Source organism: Neomonachus schauinslandi, chromosome 8 (assembly GCF_002201575.2).
Source record: "Neomonachus schauinslandi chromosome 8, ASM220157v2, whole genome shotgun sequence".
In the NCBI taxonomy this organism is placed as follows: domain Eukaryota; kingdom Metazoa; phylum Chordata; class Mammalia; order Carnivora; family Phocidae; genus Neomonachus; species Neomonachus schauinslandi.
This window is the reverse complement of record NC_058410.1, coordinates 113,013,673-113,035,010: the sequence shown is the minus strand read 5'-3', so window position 1 is coordinate 113,035,010 and position 21,338 is coordinate 113,013,673. Positions and strand designations below refer to the sequence as shown.

At 56.3% G+C, this 21,338-nt stretch overlaps 2 protein-coding genes across 2 annotated transcripts in view; both read left to right on the top strand.

The window, feature by feature from the left end:
- RAB44 (RAB44, member RAS oncogene family) overlaps nucleotides 1-15,948 on the top strand; it is a 28,737-nt gene extending 12,789 nt beyond the window's left edge. Inside the window, 11 exon segments of the mRNA XM_021684608.1 lie at nucleotides 1,059-1,205; nucleotides 1,878-1,968; nucleotides 2,359-2,454; nucleotides 4,335-4,522; nucleotides 5,058-6,207; nucleotides 6,209-6,512; nucleotides 9,878-9,959; nucleotides 11,223-11,337; nucleotides 12,457-12,558; nucleotides 14,081-14,157; nucleotides 15,740-15,948. Coding sequence (XP_021540283.1) covers nucleotides 1,059-1,205; nucleotides 1,878-1,968; nucleotides 2,359-2,454; nucleotides 4,335-4,522; nucleotides 5,058-6,207; nucleotides 6,209-6,512; nucleotides 9,878-9,959; nucleotides 11,223-11,337; nucleotides 12,457-12,558; nucleotides 14,081-14,157; nucleotides 15,740-15,830 — 2,443 coding nt within the window. The 3' untranslated portion in view covers nucleotides 15,831-15,948.
- Nucleotides 15,904-20,672, top strand: LOC110575652 (C3a anaphylatoxin chemotactic receptor-like). Its single transcript, XM_021684642.2, is given in 6 exon segments — nucleotides 15,904-15,948; nucleotides 19,508-19,598; nucleotides 19,601-19,909; nucleotides 19,912-20,045; nucleotides 20,047-20,414; nucleotides 20,627-20,672. Coding segments are annotated over 6 exon segments (993 nt in total).
- The last annotated feature ends 666 nt before the right edge of the window (nucleotides 20,673-21,338 follow it).

The window sequence follows — 21,338 nt, the reverse complement described above, 5'->3', positions numbered from 1 at the left end:
GTGTGGAGAGTGTCTTTGTGAGGAGTCCCTCCCACCCCCACCCGCTCTCTCCCCGTCCTGCCCTATATGATTGCTCCGCAGGATTAGCAGGTTGGGGTATCAGCCTCCCAAGGGCACTCATGTTCTTAAAAACACAACTGCCTGAGGGGGCCTTTCTTAACCGAAAAAGAGGGTCCCCCAGTGGAGTGATTCAGGTACAACGATGCCCTGGGTTGGGCAGGTTTGGAGGCAGGGAGGGCATTTCCTCCAAACTGTCTCAGGCTCTGGGCTCATGGGGTTCACTCAGGCCCAGAGAAAGGGGACCCCTGCCTATAAATGCCCCTCTCACACCCCTCCAGGGCCCCCCGGGGTCTCTTAGAGCCAGCGAGGGACTCACCCTTGCCTGTGGTCCCTACAGGCTCTGTGAGGACAAGCTCTCAGAGGGTGGGGCCGAGTGTCGTAGGGCACGCCGGGCAGGACTTAGGGTACCAGCTGGGGGGCAGGTGTGGTGGGGAACCAGTTACCCACTTGGCAGCTTGGCCTGGGCTCAGCCCTCTGGCATCTGTCTTCATGACTTAATGAAATCCAGGTGAAAGCAGTATTAATTGAGTGCCAGCCATGTGCCAAGCCCCAAGCTGGGGCTGTCACTGGGCATGTCTCATTCTGCAGTGACCTTACCTTACCGGGCAGGTATCCGCCTCCTCATTGTACAAAGAAGCCCAGAGAGGGCATGGGAGTTGCCAAAGGTCACACAGCTACAGAGTGGGAGAAGAGAGAAGGCAGATGGCAGCCCTGGGTTGTCAGTCTCCCAATTCCTCCACCCCATCCCATCCCCTGCCATAATTCATCACCAAAGCATGGAGAGACAAAGTGCTGTGGGGGTTCAAGAAGGGAGAGGGCACATCTGGGAAAGGTTCCTGGAGGAGGCGGCAACCGGAGTTGTACCTTGTAGGGTATAAACAGATTTTTGTGGCCCAGGTGCCCAAGTCTCTTGGAGTGTTGCCTTAAAATGAAGAAGTGGGCCCCCCTGCTTCTGGGTCCCACCTCATACCTCATGTCTGGCTGTCCCCCTTCCCCAGGCAGGCGGACATCTGGCAGCTGTGGGGGAAGCTGCGGCAGGAGGAGCCCCAGGTGGCAGGCAACCTGGAGGGCTTTCTGGCCAGGATGAGCAGCCGCCTGCAGGAGGCGCGGGCTGACAAGGAGGTTCTGGAGCTGACCCTGAGGAAGTGAGTGGGGCCGGGGTTGGGGGGGGGGCGGCCACCTGGTGTCTGGCATGGAGTATGTGCTCCTTACATTTTAGCTGAACGTGAGGGGAATTCCCTCAGTTCCAGAAGCCTAGAGCCCAGGGGTCCACGGCAGACCTGGGAGCCGGTGGGCGAGCTGAGCTGGAAGAAGGGATGGCTTAGGGGACCTGTTGAAGAGGACAGAGACGGGCCTTGAGTGGGAGTGGGAATGGCCAGTGCGTCTCGGCGCAGGGCCACTGTGGCCCCCACCTCCGGGGGCATTGCTCATGTAGATCACAAAGCATGCAGCGACCCCGGGGTGGGCGTGGACAGAGCCCTGGCCCGGGGTCTGGGTTTGGGGGTGGGGGATGGAGACAGCGGGAAGTGGGGACAGGGTGATGGGGCAATTGGGACCATGGGATGGGGCCACGGGAACCAATATCTTGGTGAGGGTTACGGGAGTCAGCATGATGGGATCAGGATGACCAATGTCAAGGGCATATGCATCAGGGGCTGTTGTTGGGATGACTGCTCTCAGGGTGACAGGGGTCAGTGACCACTGGCAGAGTGAGGTGAGCAGCAGGATGGACTCCAAACACAGGCCCAGACCACCCCTGCCAGCAGCAGGGTCCCCGGGCGCTCACCCGCTGCCCGGCCCGCCCCCTCCCCTTCCAGGCGGGACTCCGACCACCACCGAGAGGTCCAGCAGCTCTATGAGGAGATGGAGCAGCAGATCCGCCGGGAGAAGCAGCAGCTGCAGGCCGAGGTGGCCTCCCCTGGCAGCCCGCCCTTGACCCCGGCCCTGGGCCCCTCTGCTGGCTGAGTAGTGGGTCCGGGCACTGGCCAGTGCGGGACAGCAGGAGGCCGCTGGGGGAAGGCCCTCTCACCCCTGCCCAGCTGGCATTCCTCAGAGAGACGTAGGGGGAGCGCTGGGCCTCAGTCCCCTGCCCATCTCGGCCAGGTCTCGCTCTCTGGGCCTCCATCTTGGTGCCGCATCTTGGCCTGAGCCAGGGAAGCTGACCTGAGATCTGGCCTTGCCGGGGCATCCCGGACCCTGTGCCCCAGGCCTGGGTGGAGGTGGAGTGTGGGGAGGGCTGGTCCGGCCTTGCGGGGACTAAGTCAGCAGCTCAGGGGCTGAAACCTCTCTGCTCCCCAGAGCGACTCCCGGGACCTGGCCTTCAGCTCCCAGATGCAGGAGGTCTTGGAGGCCAAGGAGCGCGAATTTCAACGGCTGACGGAGGGCCAGAGGGAGGTGAGTAAGAACGCTTGCCTGAGAGCCCAATTTCTGAGAATTTGCACACTCTGACACCCACCTTCTGAGAATTCATGGGGGTGGTTGGGCCCCCTTTTCTGAGATGAGGCCAGGGAGTGCAGAGGGACTGCCGGGAAAATCCAGGTTCAAATCCCTGCTGTTCCAATTAAGAGCCATGCAAATCTGAGGCAATAACTTTGCTTGTCTTGGCCTTAGTTTCTCCATCTGTAAAATGGGACTCGCCACATCTATTGCATCTCCTAGGCTAGTTGGGTCAAATGACGTAATGAAGGGGAAAGCACATTGAAACGGGAAGGCACTGGGCAAACATGAGGTCCCAGTGTCGGAGAGGCTTAGTGATAAGGTGGTGTTCAACTCTTGTCTCCACTGTCAACTGAGTGACCTGGGGCAGGTTTTTAAGCCATCTGAGACTTGGTTTCCTCATCAGAGAATCGGAGATCAGAACCCTTGCCCTAGAAGGCTGCTGGGATGACTAGAGATACCATGTTTGAGGGCCTAGCGTGGTGCCTGGCACACAGTAGGTGCTTTACCCATCACAACTGTTACTGTCTCTGAATCTGACCTAGCTCCCTGCTGCCCCGACACCCCAGGTCTTGTAGCCCATAGTCACTGCCAGTTGGCTTTGTGGCTAAGTCTTTGGGTCTGAGACCCTGCGCCGCCATCTCTCCCTTTCTCAACTCCCAGACCACTGACCTTAGTTCCACCATGTGGTGGAACCAGGGCAACCAGCTTTCCTTCAGCACTGGACAAGGTTCCTGGAGACTTTTCCACCGTTGCCTTGCCTGGCTCCGTCACCTGGTCTCAGCTTTCCAACACGGGCTGATTTCCAGATGCCTCTGCAGCAGCTGCTCCTTGGAAATTGAGGCTGGCCCCATCAGTCAAGGGAGGAGATTGGCCTTTCCACATGGGGCCATTTCGTCCTGTCCCCCGTGGACATGAAGCCTCTCCCCCCCGAGGTCATTCTTTCCCTCACCCGGCGATTATTTGTGGTGTGTCCTCTAGTGCCTGGCACTGTTCTCGGTCCTGAGGAACGTGATAGACACAAACCCCTGCCCACGGAGTTATAACCTTAGTCAGGAAGATGGATGATAAACAAAGTAAGCAAGTAAAATCTATAACATGCTGGAGAGTGAAGGTGCTAAGGAGAATGAAGGGAAGCAGGGCAGGGGGCTAGAGGGTTTTGACAGGGGAATCCAGGAAGGCCTCACTGAGTTGCTGGCATTGGAGTAAAGGCCTGAAGGAGACGAGGAGTGGGCCGTGTGGTACCTGGGGAAGGGCTGTCCAGGTGGAGAGAACAGTGAGTGCAAAGGCCCTGAGGCAGGTGTGTGCCGTGAAGGTTCCAGGAGCAGCGGGGAGACCCGTGGGCTGGAGCAGACCGAGGAAGGGGAGAGTAGTGGGAGAGGAGGGCAGAGACCTCATGAGGTGGGAGGGACCGAGCAGGGCACTGGATGCCACTGTGAGGGCTTCACCTTCCCTGCTGAGTGCTCACACCTCGTTCCATCCCCGAGTCCTGTGCCTCGCTGTTGGCTCCGGAGCTCCCCGTGGACCAGATGGGGTTCAGAGACGAGCAACCAGGGCAGCGCTCTGGGCAGAGGAGGGTGTGAGCCCATCTACATGTTGGGCCCTTGTGGTTCTGGCAGTTTGTGTGTCTTACCCAGTTCCTTCAATTCCAATGTCTCTCCCAGATGGGAGGTAACGGAGCCTATTAGGCCAACAAGGGGTAACCCCCCGCCCAATCCTTTGTTGAAGCTGGGTCTCCAGGAGCCTGGAGTCGAGGCCCCATGGTGGCCTGCGGAGGCTGGTTGTTGCCCTGGAGGACACCCGGGCTTCCCTCCTCCTCGCATTTCCACCTCCCGCAGCTGGAGGCCCAGCTGCACCACCTCAGCGGCACCCACCAGGAGGCCAACTCAGAGAACCAGCAGCTTCGGGAGACGGAGCGTGACCTGGCTGGGCGGCTGGAGGAGGCTCAGGGGCAGCTGCAGGCGACCAGGGGGCGTCTGAGCGCCGCCAGGGGCCACGCGTCCTGGCAGGTAGAGGAGGAACCCAGGCAAGTAGCTGCCGCCCCTGGGCCAAGGTGGGGAGCAGGGCTTCCCGAAAACGAGGGAGGGAGGCTCTGAGTTCTCTGAGGCCCTGGTCAGCACGCAGAACACGCCCAGAGTTTCCCTCCTTAAACTTCACAACAATCCTGCCAGGCCGACATGCTCAGGCCCACTTCTCAGACCAGGGAACTAAGGCACAGAGAGGGGGGAATGTCATGTGCCCAATCCCACAACTGGGATTCAAACACACACACACACACACGCACACAGTCTAGCGTAGTAACGGATCCCAGGCAGACACTCACTCTACCTGTTACAGCTCATAGGAGTGGGATGGACCAGAAAGGTCAGGGAAGGCTTCCTGGAGGAGGTGAGGGTTCACATAGGCCCTGAAAGATGGGCAGGATTGGATGAAGGGGAGGAATGGGGGTGCATGCAGGGTGAGAAAGACTGCCTGAGCAGAGACTGGGGAAAGGGGTCAACTGTGAGGTGTTACCGATTGGGAGAGATTCCTCTGACCTTAGCTTCCTAAACCCTTCCTAGTGTCCCCAGAGCAGGTGACGAGAAGGCTCTAGACGTCCAGGCAGTCTCCTCTGAGGAGGCTACCCTGCCCCGACTGTTTGGGGAGGACGATGACTGGGACCAGCTCCTAAGCGACTTCAACACCTCCTCGCGCAGAGCCCTGCAGCTCTCCTGGAGCCCACCTCCAACCCCAGGCCCCCAGACACCCCAAGTAGTCAGGCCGATCTCCATCTCAGAGCCACATGCTTTGCTGCTTGGTCAGGAGGCACCTTCAGATCTGGCCGGGGCCCCAAGGAGCCCCACTGGGGCGCCCTCCGGGGCCAAGGAAGGGAAAGGAGTGGGCCCGGACGAGCAGGACGGCAGACCAGAGCAGCCTGTCCAGCCTCCCAGCCTGGAACCTAAGGTGGAGTCAGGGCCTGGCCCCGAGGCCCTCTCCCACTGGAGTTTCCCAGGGGCCCCAACTGAGGAGTCAGGGAGCCTGGTGTCAGCTGCCCTCAAAATGCTTGTTCCTTTGGAGGATGCACCCCCTCCCCAGGTGATCTCCCCCCCTCCCCAGGCCCCAGCTGGGCCCAGTGAAGCGCTCCAGGCCTCACAACCAGATGACAAGAGCCCCGGGCCTGGGCCTGTCTCAGACAAGCGGCCCAGGCAGAGCGAGGCCCTCTATCAGGACCTGCACGTCCCTGGGCCTGAGCCAGGACTGGGGTCCCCAGGAGCCCGAGCCCTCACACTAGGGCCGGCTGGGCCCTCCCAGGATCTGGAGCCTGTGGGTCAGCCTCCCACAGAGGGATTGGAGCAGGGCCAGCTGGGCCCGGGTGTGCAGGAGGGCCCTCCTGGGGGGCCAAGAGAAGCTCATGGCCAGGTCCTTGGGCCAGATGGGCTGCCTGCCCTTTCCCACGAGCATCTGGAAGAAGAGCCCAGGGTGGAGGAAAGGAAACAGGTGGGCCAAGGAGGGCAAGACCTCAGTTCAGAGCAGTCAAGTGAGGCTCATGGCCTGAAAGCTGGGCATTCAGAACTCCCCCAGCGAGATCATCTGCCTGCTCCTCTCCCGTGTGACACACCACGGGCTGAGGCTGAAGCAGAAGCTCCTAGCACACGGCCACCTCCCCTGGGCTCTCGCCAGGAGGGTGCTCAGCCTGGGGGTGGAGCAGGGCTCCAGGAGCACACGCAGAGCCCCCCCCACCATGGTTGAGCTGGAAGCCCAACCCACGGCCTCACCTACTACTGCTCGTGCAGAAGAACAAGGCTCCCTTCAATCCAGGGAGCCCACGGCAGATCACAGGCCTCCAGCCCCAGGGACTGACTCCAGGGAGGCTGCGCCGACCTCATCCCCAGGGTCCCCCACCGCCAGCGAGCCTCCCGCTGACCCTGATTACCTCTTCCATGTCATCTTCCTGGGAGACTCAAACGTGGGAAAAACCTCCTTCCTGCACCTACTGCACCAGAACTCCTTCGCCACCGGGCTGACAGCTACCGTGGGTAAGGGCCCACCTGGGGAGCAAGGTTGCGGAGGCGGGGGAGACCCAGGGCCCGGCGCCCAGGAGCCGGAGGGGGGCCGCAGAGAGCCATCTCCCGGGGAAGCTGCAGGTTCTGTCCTGGCCACAGCCCCTGCATTAGACTTTATTTTATATGGGCATAATCTTACTATTTTACTAATTATCTCTAATTATAGGTAATTTGCTTTGCTGCATTGATCTGATTAGCTTATAATGCGCCACATCAACAAAGCACCCTGCAATTTAGGTGCCAGAGCTGGTTGCTAGTGAAAACAAGCAAGTCCCCACCCACATGGCTTGTGGGCAGGCCACTGCAGGGTCCACGCTGGCTGCCTTTGTTCACGATTAGCCCCGGCCCCGGCAGCCAAGCTCTGGCAGGAAGTTGCCTTGGGCAAGTTGAGTATTTTACACAGAATGTATTTCTAGAGTACGGTCAGTTAGGAACTCAGATACCTGAGTTCAAATCCCATCTCTGCCACTGATGAGCAGGATGAACTTGGGCAGGTTATTCAACCCCTCTGAGCTCCCAACCCCTCATCTGCATAACGGGGACAAGAGTACCGACTTCCTAGAATAGTTGTGAGGATGAGTCAGTTACTACATGTCAAGCCCTTAGAATATCTGGCATGTGGCAAGGGCTCAATAAATATTATTTTTGTTGCTATTATTATAAGTAAATATTTGATCGTGTTTAATGCAGTGGCCCCCCCCAAATAAGATGTTCCCAAACACAAAGACTCCCCTACCTACAAACTTTGGGATCTGTGACCATTTGGCATCGTATAGAGCCACAGAAATGCAAGCTCAGGAATGAAGAGGGGGCCCACTTAGGCACAGAGATGGGGGGGGAGTCCATGTGTTTGTGTCGTCAAAGTGCATGCCGACTGGGGACCAGCGCCAGACCAATGGGTAGACGATAGTCTTCATACAACAGTAGCTCCAGGATGGGTTCTCAGATTTTTCTCTAAGAGTCCTCACCGGGGGAACCACTTAAAAATTCAGTGTCCTGGGGAACCGGGAACCCATAGCAGACCTGGTCTGCTGTTGGGCAGGGTCACAGGGTCTGCAAGGCCTGAATCACCTAAGGTCCTGGTTACTGACCACCTACGGTGAGCCAAAGCATCTTCCAAGCCTCCTTCCTTACAAAGCCCTCCCTATCTAACTGACCTGCCCCCATTATTATGTGATAAGAAGGTTCCACAGAATTCAATCAGGAAAAACACAGGTTGCGTAACTGTGAAAAGACGGGACAAGCCTGCACGCACTGCTGGGAGCGTCCGGGATCCAGCGGGGAGAGCCAAGTCGGCCCGGCGCCAGCTGCGGTTTGGCGCCCCCTGGCGGCGGTCATCCACCGGGCTTCACTATCAATGGGGCCGATTCTGGCTTCCTGGGTCGAGAACATTGCTGCGCTCTCGGCCTCACCTCCTCCATTCCCACCCCCTCTCTCAGAAGATAAGAACTCTAGCCTGCGGGCATTCGAGAACAGGGCTGGGTGGAGGGCCAGAGCCAGAGCCAATGGAGTTATAGCTGAATGTGCATTTTTGGCCAGGCTTTTGCATATCCCCATTTTACAGATGAGGGAAACAGATCAGTGAGGCCCTGCTTAAGGGTCCTGCCCTTGCTGGGGCCCGAAGTTCAGACCCACGGTCTCCTGCCTTCAGGGCACATGGCTCACCCCAGAAGTTTTAGCTTGTGCTGGGTTCAGCGTGACTCTCTCCCTGGGGCTGCTCCTGTTAAGTAGCAGATTCCTTGGGGAGGAGATAACCGTTATATTCTTAGTGATTTGTGTGGGTAAGTTATAACATGTTTGGGGGACGGTATGGGGGGCCACGTGGGTGGATTGAGGAGGGGGTGGGTAGGGAGGAGGAAGGTGGGCTTTAATGGCGGAGTTAGGAAAGGCGAGACATACTTGTTAGAGTCGTTCATAGACTACACGGTGGGGATTTAAGCCGAGGCTGGGCATTATCACGGGGGGGGGGGGGGGGGGGGGGCGGTCAGCTAATCTCAGAGGTTCCTGCAGACCCTGGGCTTCCTAAGACGTTCAGGAAAGAGGGCAATAAAGGGGAGCGGATGCTACAGATGAACTTCTGCTTTGCCATTTTGCTGAGTCAGGCCCCCCAGGCTGCCACTTCCTGCCGAGAGCATGGTGGGGGCGGGGGGCAAGGTTGCAACCACTGCCAGGGGCAGCAGCAGATGGAAAAGTCTCTACCAGCTCAGGGCTGGTATGAGGAGGCACCCCTTCCTCCCCAGCCCCCCCCAGCTGGTCTGGGGCCTGTGGTGGGCTCTGCATCCTCAGGGCTTCCTTAGGAAAGGGAGTGGGGATGGAGAAGAAGTCCCTCTCATCACTCCTTACTCTGCTGGAATTCCTTGGGGGTTGTCAGGAAGGTGCACCCCCAAAGCTTCTAAACCCTCCTGGGATTTCACTATTACCTTCATATTTTCAGGGACAGGAAGGGTCTGGAGGCATGACCACAGCGAGGTGGGGGGCTGTGAACTTTGAAGGGATGTGCCTCGGGGAGATGAGAATAATGATGAAAATGATCGCCTCCCAAGCACCCCTGGGCCAAACCTCAAACATGAGTCATTCAGTCCTCCCAACCACCTTGCAATGTAGCCCTTTTTATTTTATTATTGTTATTTTTTCTTACAGATAGTTTTAAAATTTATGTATTTTCAAATAAGCTCTACATCCCATGTGGGGCTTGAACTCACGACCCTGAGATCAAGAGTTGCATGCTCAACGTGCCCCAATGTGGGTCTTTTTAAATTGTCACCTTGCAAATGAGAAAGGGAGGCTCAGAGAGGTAAAGTGACTTGCCTGAGGTCACACAGCCCTTACAGCGGCAGAGGGTGGACAGCTCCCAGCGCAATCAGTCATCCCCGAAGCCAGCACTCCCCCCACCTTCCTGGGCTGCCTGTTTCTACCCTGCTGTCTGGTTGAAGGGGGAAGAGCCATGCTATAATCAGGAATGAAACAGGGAGTATTATAAAAATAAAATAGTGACCCTGGTTCTCCTGAGTGACCTGAGGAATAACGATTGCTGTACAGTTGGGAAGACAGCTATATTCACAGAGATCAAAACAATGCAAGGTGCCTTGAATCGGCACTGAGCATGAGGGTGTGGGAATGCAGCGGGGACCGTGAACCCCACGGGCTAGGTGGTCAGGAAAGGCCTGTTGGAGGATGTGGGCCCTTGTGTGTGGATGGGATTTGGAGAGCCGAGGGGAAGGAAGCCCAGCAGCCAGAGGGGCTGGTGTCGGGGACAGGTATATCCTGGGCGCAGGTTTGGGCTGGAAGTCCTGGTTGGTAACTTAGAAGCAGGCCTGACCCAGCTCTGTGTGTCCTAGGAGTGGATTTTCGGGTCAAAACTCTGCTGGTGGACAACAAATGCTTCGTGCTGCAACTCTGGGACACGGCTGGCCAGGAGAGGTGACAGGCACTGTCCCTGTTCGTGGTATCAGGGTCCCGGGGGGTAAGCCTGAGGCGCAGAGGGATGGAGGGCAGCCCTGACCTTGAAGACTCCACATAGGCAAGAGGCAACCAAGGGCCAAAAAGGCATCCAACCCCCTAAGGACTGAGGAGTTCGGGGAGGCGGAGAGGAGCCAGGCTCCAGCGGGCTGACTGAGGGGGCAGCAGAGCCGGGGGCCCCTTGGCCTAGCATCCCAACGTGGCCCCCAGGGGACAGCTGCCTGATCTCCTGTCCTTCTGAAAACGCCGGCCCGCCACTCTCCAGGTAGGCAGTAGCGATCGAAATCTAAAGGGCACCTCTTCTTTGACCGAGCGGCCCCACTCCCAGAAATTCGTGCTGATAAACTCATCCCTGACTGTAATAGCGGCTTATGTCCACAGCAGCATGGTTCATGTGGAGAAGCACCGGGAACAGTCTGACCAGGAGGCCAGGTGGCCCAGTCAGTCAGAGCCTAACTGCACAATCCGTAGAATATTGTGAAGTCACAAAAAAAGACTGTGGACTCTATGCACCAGTGGGGAAACATCTCCAAGACGTTTTCTTTTTTTTTTTTAAAGATTTTATTTATTTATTTGCGAGAGAGAGAATGAGAGACAGAGAGCATGAGAGGGAGGAGGGTCAGAGGGAGAAGCAGACTCCCCGCCGAGCAGGGAGCCCGATGCGGGACTCGATCCGGGGACTCCAGGATCACGACCTGAGCCGAAGGCAGTCGCTTAACCGACTGAGCCACCCAGGCGCCCTTGTTTTTATTTTCTAAAAGATTTTATTTATTTATTTATTTGTTTGTTTGAAAGAGAGAAAGAAAGAGAGAGCATGAGAGGGGAGGGGCAGAGGGAGTGGGAAAGGGAGAAGCAGGCTCCCCACTGAGCGGGGAGTCCCGACGCGGGGCTCGATCCCAGGACCCCGGGATCATGACCTGAGCCGAAGGCAGACGCTTAACCGACTGAGCCACTCAGATGACCCCAAGACATCTTATTAACTGGGAAAGGGGGAGGGGCACGATAGAGTTTTCACTGGGTACTCTTTGGTACCTTTCGAAGCTCGAGCCATGAGAATTGTTACGTATTCAACAATCATACTGCTGTATGCACACTCTCTGTAGGAAGCAGTTGAGGCAGGAAAAGTTAATTCTCCCGCTCCGTGCATGAAGTAGCTGAGGCCCGGAGAGGCCAGGGCGAGGGGTCCACCCACCAGGCCAAGCCTCACGCAGACTGTCTGGGCAGGTACCACAGCATGACGCGGCAGCTGCTCCGCAAGGCTGACGGAGTGGTACTCATGTACGACATCACCTCCCAGGAGAGCTTCGCCCACGTGCGCTACTGGCTGGACTGTCTCCGGGTAAGTGGCCTTCGTAGCCACCTGCAGATGGCTGTTGGGGTTGGCCCCGGTCTGTGGAGTCAAGAGGGAACTTGTATCCTGCCCATGCCCCCTTTTTTCCCAGGATTACAAATGACACGACAGACATGTGGGTGATGTGACCCACTGAGGGCATGTGGCTGGGTGAGCTGGGAGCATAGTCATAGGAAGAAACCACAACCACATAGTACAGCCTCCAAAACAAACTACTTCCTTTATCCTCCGAACATTTCTTTCCTGTATACAGCAGCTAGGTGATGTCTTCTTAACGCCTGGGGATAATACAAGTCTCGTACCACTCTAGGTGACAATTCCTCTGTCCACACATCTCTAGTTCTTTCCCCCATGTACTTAATTGAGACATATATACTGAAATTCTGCAGTATGTACTAGTATGTGCTAGTGCACAGCAGAGGGGTATGAAGAAAGACATGTTGTCTTCTCTCTGGAAGTTTCTAGTCTAGTTGAAGGAAGCAAAAGCAGTGAGATAAGGTAATGTATGAAGGAGGCTGGGCTCTGAGTCTGACAGGACCTAGGTTTGAATCCCAACTACCCTGCCCCAACTCTGTCATCTTGGACAAGTGACTTAACTTCTCTGAACTTCAATTTTCCAACTTCTCTCATACAGTTATTAGGATTAACTGATAAAATTGCCTTCAGAACAACACTGGGTATATAGTAAGCACTCAGTAAACAGAAGCTAGTCGTCGTCATCGTCGTCGTCGTCGTCGTCATGAAACAATTAGGAAATGAGCCAAGCCAGCCTGTGTAATCAAGCGCTGGGCTGTTCAGCACAGGCAAGAAGAGAGGAGCATGGGCAGGAACAATCCTGGAAGGCTTCCTGGGGGAGGCAGGTTTGAGGCTGGCCTTGGAAAATGGGTGACACGTTTGCAGGCAGAAAGGAAGGGCAGACTCACTGTAGATTGAAGGGAAGATGTCATGGGTGGGGGAAGGGTGTGGAGTGAGTGTGACATGGAAAGGCGGCGGAGGGGGTGTGTACCCTGTCAGCTTCCTGGAGGGCAAGGCCAAATCCAGCCAGGGCCTGGCACAGCAGAGCAGGACCTCAACATGTGTGGCTGAGGGCATGTGTTCAATACGCAGGAATCAGGGCCCGACGGGGTGGTCATCCTTCTCCTGGGAAACAAGATGGACTGTGAGGAGGAGCGGCAGGTGCCCATCGAGGCTGGGCAGCGACTGGCCCAGGTGAGCACCTGGACATCAACCCCCCCACCCAGCCTGGACTGGACAGACCCCTCCCTGGAGGGTAGTGAACAGGTCCCCCTGGCCTGGGCAACTGAGAAGGACCCACTGCCCGTTCCTGCCCCTGCCCTGCCAAAGGCCGGGTCAGAGTGGACAGCAGCCTGGCCACCTCCGCCTCCCACCCACCCTGTTCTTAGGCCCAAACATAAGGCTGTCTCGGCGGGCATGACACTGACCCTCACGTTGAATTAGCAGATCCCCACACAACATTCTGACCTATATAAAAATATCTTCAGAGTAAAAAAAAAAAAAGTTTTAAAAGCTTCACTTAAAATTCCCAATCAAATCTGAATTTTCTCTCCAGTCTCTAATTAACAGAACATTCCTTCTAATTTATTCTATCTTAGGACCCAAATTCTTCCCTGGCAAGATTGCATCAAAAGCCCCACCAGTAGACAGTGGATACTATTTATTTATGAATAGAAGTTGACCACATTCCAGAAACTCCTTACCCCACCTCTGCCACAGCCCCTCTCGGCATTTCCATCTTGTATTTCTTTCCCCTTCTCCTCTCCTTTCTCAGAGTCATGAGGTCATCATTGTGGCTCCTGCTTGGCGGGTTTTTTTTCCCCTGTTAAATGTAGTGGCTCATCTCTTTGACATAGTAATTCCTCCTCTAGCAATTTATCCTAAGGAAAGAATCAGAAATAACAATCCCTAAGAGAATAGCATAATGGATACCCGCGTATAATGTATAATCAAGCATGTTTATATGAGGATGTTCTTCACAGCATTATTTATAAGAACAAACATTTGGCGGCAGTTGGTGGTTAAGTTGTGGAGGTTCATGTGAGAGGCTGGCATTTGCCATTAAGAATCCTGTCCCGGAAAAATGTCCGAGGGCGTGGAGGAAATGCTCACAATGAAATGTGGACTCAGAAGAGCAGCTGCAAGCCGGGGTTTAGGTTGGGTTGAACCCTGCGAGGTTGCCCATACTCCACGGGGCCTGCCTGGGCAGCCGGTTCCGGGGGTTTAATCCCACAGCGCGATGATGTGGAGCCCACTCGCCTCCAGGAAAAGGGTTCCGTAAAACAGAATGGAAATATATATCAAACGCTAACAGGAGGGGTTTATATTTTGCTCTCACACTTTTTGCATACTGTATTTTCCAATATTCCGGCCCCTCCCCAGCTGAATTTTTTGGATGTTTTTGAAATCAAAAAAGCATAACAGTTTAAAATGTTCCCAAGGGACGTTTCTCCAAGTTGGGACACAGGCTTCCCACCATCACTCCGAGCGAGGGCTGTGGAAAGTCGCCGGGGTGGCATCTTTGACCGGTGGCCAGCGCGGGGAGGGGGCACGGGGGGGGGGGGTAGGGTGCGGGGCTGCCTCCCCCTACCCTCCCCCCGTCGGGGTTGGCCCAGGGGTGCACTGGGTGGGGCTCTGTCTGCTGGCTAGACCACCAGGGCTGGCCGGGGCGCTCAGAGGGCTCTCCCAGGGCCCCCACACCCCTGTCTGCCTGCAGGAGCTGGGGGTCTCCTTTGGAGAGTGCAGCGCTGCCCTGGGTCACAACATCCTGGAGCCCGTGGTGGACCTGGCCCGGTGAGTGCCGCCCGCTGCCCCCCACCCAGAGTCCCCTGGGCAGCCTCCAGAGCCCTCCTGTGGGAAGGGAAGGCCCGCTCTGAGGAAGCACCGTGAAGCCACAGAGAGAAGGAGAGAAAGCACTGTGCGGAGAGTCTGAGTCCAGTTCTACCAGTCCCGCTGACCGTATGGACTCCTGAGAGGCTCGCGCGCTCTCTCAGCCTCAGCCTGCTTTCTCATCTGCGCAGTGCAGTGAGACAGAGGGTCACCTTCCTGCTCTCCACCTTCTAGTCACTTCCACTAGATGTTTTTTTTTTTTTTCAACTTTTTATTTTTCTTTATTTACTTAAGTAATCTCTACACCCAATGTGGGGCTCCCACTCATGACCCCGAGATCACGAGTCGCATGCCCTCCCAACTGAGCCAGGCAGGTGCCCCAACTTCCACTAGATTTAGAATAACATCCAAACGCCTGGAAATGGCCTTCATCTTGGAGGTCCGGTCCCCACGCACACACATGTGCACTCACTCTCTCAGCTTCAGCCCCTCAGAGGGGCCGTTCCTGACCACTCTCCATCCCACCACTCTTCTGGATCCCTGTCCCCTGTCTGTGTCCTTCAAAGCCCTTCTGGACAAACTGTAATTATGCGTGCATCTGTCCGGCTCCCAGTTGGGGGCTGCCTCCTGCCCGAGGCTGTGGCTCCAGGAGGGCAGGGCCGGGTCTGTTTTGTCCAGCCCCCTCCCGGCACACCCAGGGCCTGGCACATACCGGGAGCCCAATGAATGAAGGAAATGAGTAAGGTGGAAGGGGTCCTAGGCTAGATGACCTGGAAGCCCCTTCTGTGACAAGGCAGCCAGGGTGAGTCTGCGAAACGGCTCACCTGGTCACTCCGTGATGTCCTCTGATGGACAACTGCTCAACAGCGTCCCTTTGCTTCAGGACAAAAGCCCAAGTTCCTGAATGTGGCTTCCAGGCCCCCGGGGCCCTGAACCCCTGTAGCCTCGAGGCTTCTTTCTGGCCAGTCTTTAGGCTTTGTGATTCGGCGGCACAGTGGTCCGCACTCAGTAAATATATCATGAGTGAATGAATGAATGAGCTTCTTTTATTTCCCCAACCCCCAAGCTCTCTGTCTCTCACTGAGGCTTTGCCCTCTGCCGGGAATGCACCTCCCCTTGCTGCTAGCGAACGCTTCTCCACTGCTTGGTCTCAGCTCTGACACGGCCTCCTTCCTCCTTCGACGACCGTCGAGGACACGTCCCTCTGTGTGCTTCCTCATTCCTGGGTTCTGATGGCCCCTTCTCTCTCTGACCCCTCATCTCTCGAGGCAAGGACATGCCGGCTTCGTTGTCCTATTCAGAGTCCCTTGCACAGTGTCTGGCGCACAGGAGGCTAGAAAGAATGCTAGGAAAGAGACAGAAGACCAAAGTCTCCATGGCCCCATTTTTCGGGTGCTGTGTAGGATGCAGCGCAAGGGCAGGGGAAGTGGGAAGAGAGGAAGCTCGGGGGGGCGCAATCCCCCAGCCCCACAGCTGCACCCGCGGGCCCCTCCCTGCTTCCCTTGGAAGGGGAGACAGAGGACTGATGTCTGGTGTCATCATACAGGGCCCTCAAGATGCAGGAGGACCGCCTGAAGGACTCACTGGTGGAGGTGACCCCCAAGAGGCCACAGAAGAGAGCTGAATGCTGCTTCTGACCCTCCAGCCCAGCCAGGGGTGGGGGGACAGCCACCCCTGGGGTTTCCTGTCCCACCTTGCCAGGATGCAGCCATGACAGAGATGGCCAGCTTGGAAGTTCAGGACAATCCCCCTCGGGTCAGGACTTGGATCCCAGGGCAGGGGCTGTGCTAAGGCTGCCCTTTGCACGCTGAAGGATTTGAGGGGGTGGTGGGTAGCGGTGGTGGTGGTGAAAACTTTCAAAAGAAAGAAAAAGTCAAAAATGAATTAAGGAAAACACACCATATTATTGGCCACACATCTCTGTGGGGTAAAATCATAGGGTGAATGTGTGGGGGTGTTATTGCTCTTTTTATATGTATTTGTATTTCTAGATCTTCTGCAACGCCTGGGTATTCCTTACATAATGCGAAATATAACTAAGTGTCACAGGGAGGGAGGGAAAGAAACTTTCCGAGGAGCTTGCTTTGGGGCTGATTACCAAGTGCTGCAACCTGTTCATTATGAGACGCTTTATTAAAGCAGTCCCACTGTTCCGTGCCTGCGAAGCTCGTGAACGTTGTCTCACTCACCACCTGTTTGCGAGCATCAAGTTTCTTCCGAGCAGAATCTGATTCCTGAGGAAGAGCAGTGTTTCGATGGCCCCTGATAGGCCCTATTACCCCTGTCTCCCTGAGCCCCGACCCCACTCCCTTTCCCCAAGACCCTGCTCTAATGTCGTGATGTTGCCTGGTGCAGCCCTCTGCCCTGAGGTGTGGCTGGGGGGTGGTTGGGGGGGGCCTGCGGAGCAGCGGAGAAACTAGATTCAGATCACTCGTGGGCTCCCCTTTGGAGCTTTGGTTGGAGTTCCCAGAACCGCCTACCATTCGCCTCCTGGAAGGTGGCTGCCCATTATAAGCCGGGCTGGGGTCCTCAGTGCCCTTAAGGAGGCTGCTTTGAGAGATGGCCCCTCATTGTTGGACTGTCTTCTGTCATGTACATTTGCTGCAACTATTGTCCCTGTCATCCTACTGTTAACCACAATGATGCTCGCCACGTCCTGCAGCCCGGTGCGTGCAGGACTCTGACAAGTAATCACTCAGTACTGGGGAATCAGAGGAAACCCCAGTTTCACAGAGAGACAAGCAGAGACAGTTTGAGAGAAAGAGGTACAGAGCAAGAGACTGCAGGAGAGAGAGAGGGCAGGAAGTAGAAGACAGAGCCTTCCGAATGGCTTAATCAGTCTCCAGTCTTTGCCCCTACCCCCCTGCTCAGTTCCGAAAGGGACACCTCTGCAGCAGTGAGCTCTTTGTCGTTAGCGGCATACAAGGGGAAGTCGGGTGACACTTTGCCAAGAGGCAAGGTAGAAAAGATTCAGGCGTCAGAAGCCTGAGGTTGGATCAGATGCCCTAATGGGCCCCATTCAGCCTCTAGTCAATATGCAGGATGATTTCGTGATCAGCTAGTTCTCTTACAGGCCTCCCTCACGGATTCTTTCTTACCTTCTCCCTTCCTGGATCCTCTCTGTCAGCCCACAAGCCTCCCCTTGCTCTGAGCAGTTTCTAGGCTGTAGTAGGTTCTAAGACAGACAGGCAGACAGACAGGGAGAGGTGGGCTGGAGTGAGTGATGCCTGGCCACGGGCGGGGGTGGGGGGGCCGGTCCTGCTGTTGCTAATGGCTCTCTCTGGGGTCTGGGGACCTGGCAGGCCCCAACATCTCTGCCCTGTAGGCCCAGCGAGTTAATGAGGCAGGTAAGCAGGGTGTGATTCCTGGGGGAGCCAGTAGAGCGGATAGAGCCCCCCCATGTCCTTCGGGGAACCTGAAGGGGTCCCCCGGGCCTGCCCCTCCCATCTCAGCTCTGCCTCAGCTGTGGGCAGCCGGCTCAGGTTCCCTAGAGGTGGGGTGTGAGAAGGGACCGCACACCTGCCCAGAACCGTCTCTTAGCTATCTCTGGCAAGATCCAGCTTCTGCGCAGAGCAGAGCTGTGGAGGGGCCTCCAGCCCTGCTTGGTGTCAGAGGCCCCCAAGTCAGCAAGCAGGGCCCGGGAACCTCAGAGCAGCACGATGCACGTGAGAGCAGCAGGAGGGACCCAAGGTAGATTTCAGAGTGAACTTCCAGGCAAGTGGTGAGTTCTCAGGGCATGTCTGCCAAGGGGGCTCTGGTCACACCTTAGCTTGAGGCTGATTAAGAAAAGGAAGGCCAGACTGGGCTGATGGGGCTCAGGATGTGGAATGAGAAGGGGAGGGCAGGGGGACAAAATGGAGCCTGGACAGAGGCGTTAGGGGAGAGAGCTTTTTGGAGCTGAGGGTGGGCAGGACCTAACAGCCCACATTTATAAAGCATCTACTTCGTGCCAGGCACTATTCTGAGCACCTAACTTGTCCTACCCCATTTAATCCTCACATCAACCTTAGGAGATGGGGCTTGCTTATCCCCACTTTACAGATGAGGAAAATGAGGCACAGAGGATAAGTAGCTTGTCCACAGTCAACGCAGCTAGAAAGTGGTACAGCGGGGCTTTGAACCCAGGCCCCAGCAGCCACAAGCTTCACCACGAAGTTAGGGGGCTTCTTATAGGAAGGTAAATATTTATATAAATATTTATTTATTGAGTTAATGGGCAAGTCTCGTCCCAGGAAAGCTAGGGATTCTGGCCTGGTTTGTGAGGTGGCAGGTGGAGATACTGGCCCCTGGGCTGACTCGGGGATGTCTAGACCCCATTTCTCAGCCTGACCCCTCTCAATCGGGGGCTCCCCATGTCCTCAGCATGTAGGATGGAGTGAGGGTGAGGAGGAAGCTGGGGTGCGGCTCTTCCCCCAGCCCCTGCCAGCTAGCCAGCACAGCACAGCTGGAGAGGGCAAGCTGCTCTGCCCTGGAGAGTCCTCTGGGATCTTTCGAAAATGCCAAAGCCCAGACCAGCTAAATCCCGTCCCTAGCGTGGGACCTGTGGATTAGTATTTTTGAAACTCCCCAGGTGATCCCACTGTGCAGACAAGCTTGGGAACCCCTGACAGGGGCTTCACACCTTCTCAAAGCCCCTGCATATCCATCTTCTTGCTGAACCTCAAATTAATATCTGCCTGTTTCATAGGCAGGCAAGGTTTTCTTTTTTTAAAAAAAATACATATATATATATATATATAGGGCACCTGGGTGGCTCAGTCGGTTGAGCGTCCGACTCTGGATTTCGGCTCAGGTCACGATCTCTGAGTCTTGAGATCAAGCCCACATCGGGCTCTGCACTCAGCAGGGCGTCTGCTTCTCTCCCTCTGCCCCTCCCCCAACTCTCTAAATTAATAAATAATAAATTAATCTAAAAAATACACACACACATCCCAAATTCAATTTCTTCTCCCTGCAGAAATTGTAGAAATAAACTACAAAGAAGAAAATGAAAATTACCTGCACCTCACCCTTTTGTAGCAGTTATGTTGACATCTGTTTTATTTTATTTCCTTTCTTCTTCACAGTTGAGGAAACTGAGGTGGGGAAACTGGGTAACTTTCCCAAAGTCACGGAGCTCCTAAGTAGCCTAGTCTGGATTCGAACCTGGGGCGCTGACCAAGGCCGTCCTGTCGGGTTGTTGTGAGGTCTCACGTGACTGACTCCCAGCAAGGGCCCCCACTGGATGCAGGGGGCTGTGAAAGGAGGGGGGCTCTCCAGGGAAAGAGGGAGGTGGCCTCGGGCTGGTTTCCACACTGTCCTTGTGTGTCCGGAGCGGGAGCATGGAGCGGGGGAGGAGCCCAAGGCCACATTCACCGCCGCCGGGCTCACAGCCGTGCCCGAGCAACTGCCCCGACGGCTCTTTGCCAGCTCTGCGGCCTCATCCTGCTGGCGGGGCTGCGGGCCAACGGGCTGATGCTGCTGCTGGCGGCCCTGAGCTCAGGCGCCTCCCGGCCACTCCGCGCCCTGACCACCAGCCTCATGGTGAACATCGCGCTGTCCGACCTGCTCTTCCTGGCCTGCGTGGTACCCGTGCTGCCGCTGAGCTTCCTGCGGCCCGACTGGTGGCTGGGCCCTGTCATCTGCATCACCAGCCGGGCCACCAACAGCGCCACCACGTTCTGCACCTTCTACAGCATGGTGGCCACGGCTTTTCTGCACCACGTGGCGGTGGCCCGGCTGATGTGGCCCTCCCGGCTGGCCGGGGCGCCCGCCTGCTGCTCTGTGGGGCCATGTGGGTCCTGGGCCTCGCCGTGTCGTTGCCCACCTGGCTGTTCCAAAGGGTGGTGGTGCAGGAGGGGGCAGCTGGAATCGGGGCCTGCGTCCGAGCCCTGCCCAGACCTCCTGCTACTTACCCCTGCTGGGAGCCTGGCCTTCCTGCCTTGTATGTGCGGGCTGGGCTGCTCTTTCAGCCACGTGGGCTGGCGCATGTGGACACAGCCTCGTGGCCCCAGAGGGGAGAGCATCCAGGAGCACCAGGAGAACACAGGGCTCATCCTTGTGGTGCTGGTGGTCTTTGTGCTGATGTGGGGGCCCTGCTCCATGCTGGGCTATGTGGCAGCCGTGGGTGGCCTCCCTGCCATGCTGGTGGCTTTCGTGGCATCCAGCCTCTGTACCATCCTGTCCTACTCCAATTGTGCCATCAGCCCCAACCTCTGCTTCTACCTCTCCGCCACTTCCAGGTGGGGCTCAGGGATCTCTTCCGAAGGCCAGTGGCAGCCAGGCACCCTGGGGGTGTGGCCGGGGCATCCAGCCCCTCCAGGAAAGGGCCCCAGGAGGCCTGCGGGGTCTGGCGGGGGTCTGAGAAGATAGGCTGATGGGAGAGAGGGCTGAGAGTCAAGAGAGGTGGGAAGACCCTTAGGGACGCTAGAGCCTGTCCCCTCCATTTTACCAGTGGGGAGACTGAGATCCAGAGAGGGCAGGTGGCCCAGCCAAGGTGACACAGCAACTAAAATGGCAACTAGATTGATGCTCCCATTCCACCTTGGGACTCAGATCCTTATAGATTCTACCACTTCCTAGTTGTATGACCTTGAACAAGTCCCTTCACCTCTCTATGACTCTTCTCTCATCTGGAAAATGGGATAATGATCACACCTTCTTCATAGGGTTGTTATAAAGATAAACGTAACACATATAATGTGTTTAGAAGAATGCCTGCTGCTTCGTAAGTGCATTTGAGTGTTGGTCATTACTCTTACTATTATCATCATTTTATTTTTATTAATTCAGGAACATTTGAGGTGAGGACACAAGAGGTCGGTAAAGGGATTCCAAAGGCAGAGAAGTGTGTAGAGGAATGACCCAGAGAATGACAGCCCAGGTCCTTAATCCTGAAGGCCTGGGGAGCGAATGGGGGTGAGGGGAGGAGACCGCTGCAGCTGGGGTGGGGGCCCAGAGGCCAGGAGAGCCTTTCAGGGACCTCTCCCTTCTTTGCCTGCCCTCCCCTGGCTCAGTCACACACATACCTCTCAGCCCAACAAGGGAATACAAAGTCAACCTTGGAGCTGTGAATTTCTGAACGCCCTCCTTTCCTCTCTGTGGTTACTCTTCCCAGTGTGGCACGCCCCTTCCTTCTTTCCAGAGCAACTGAAGGTCTCCACCTC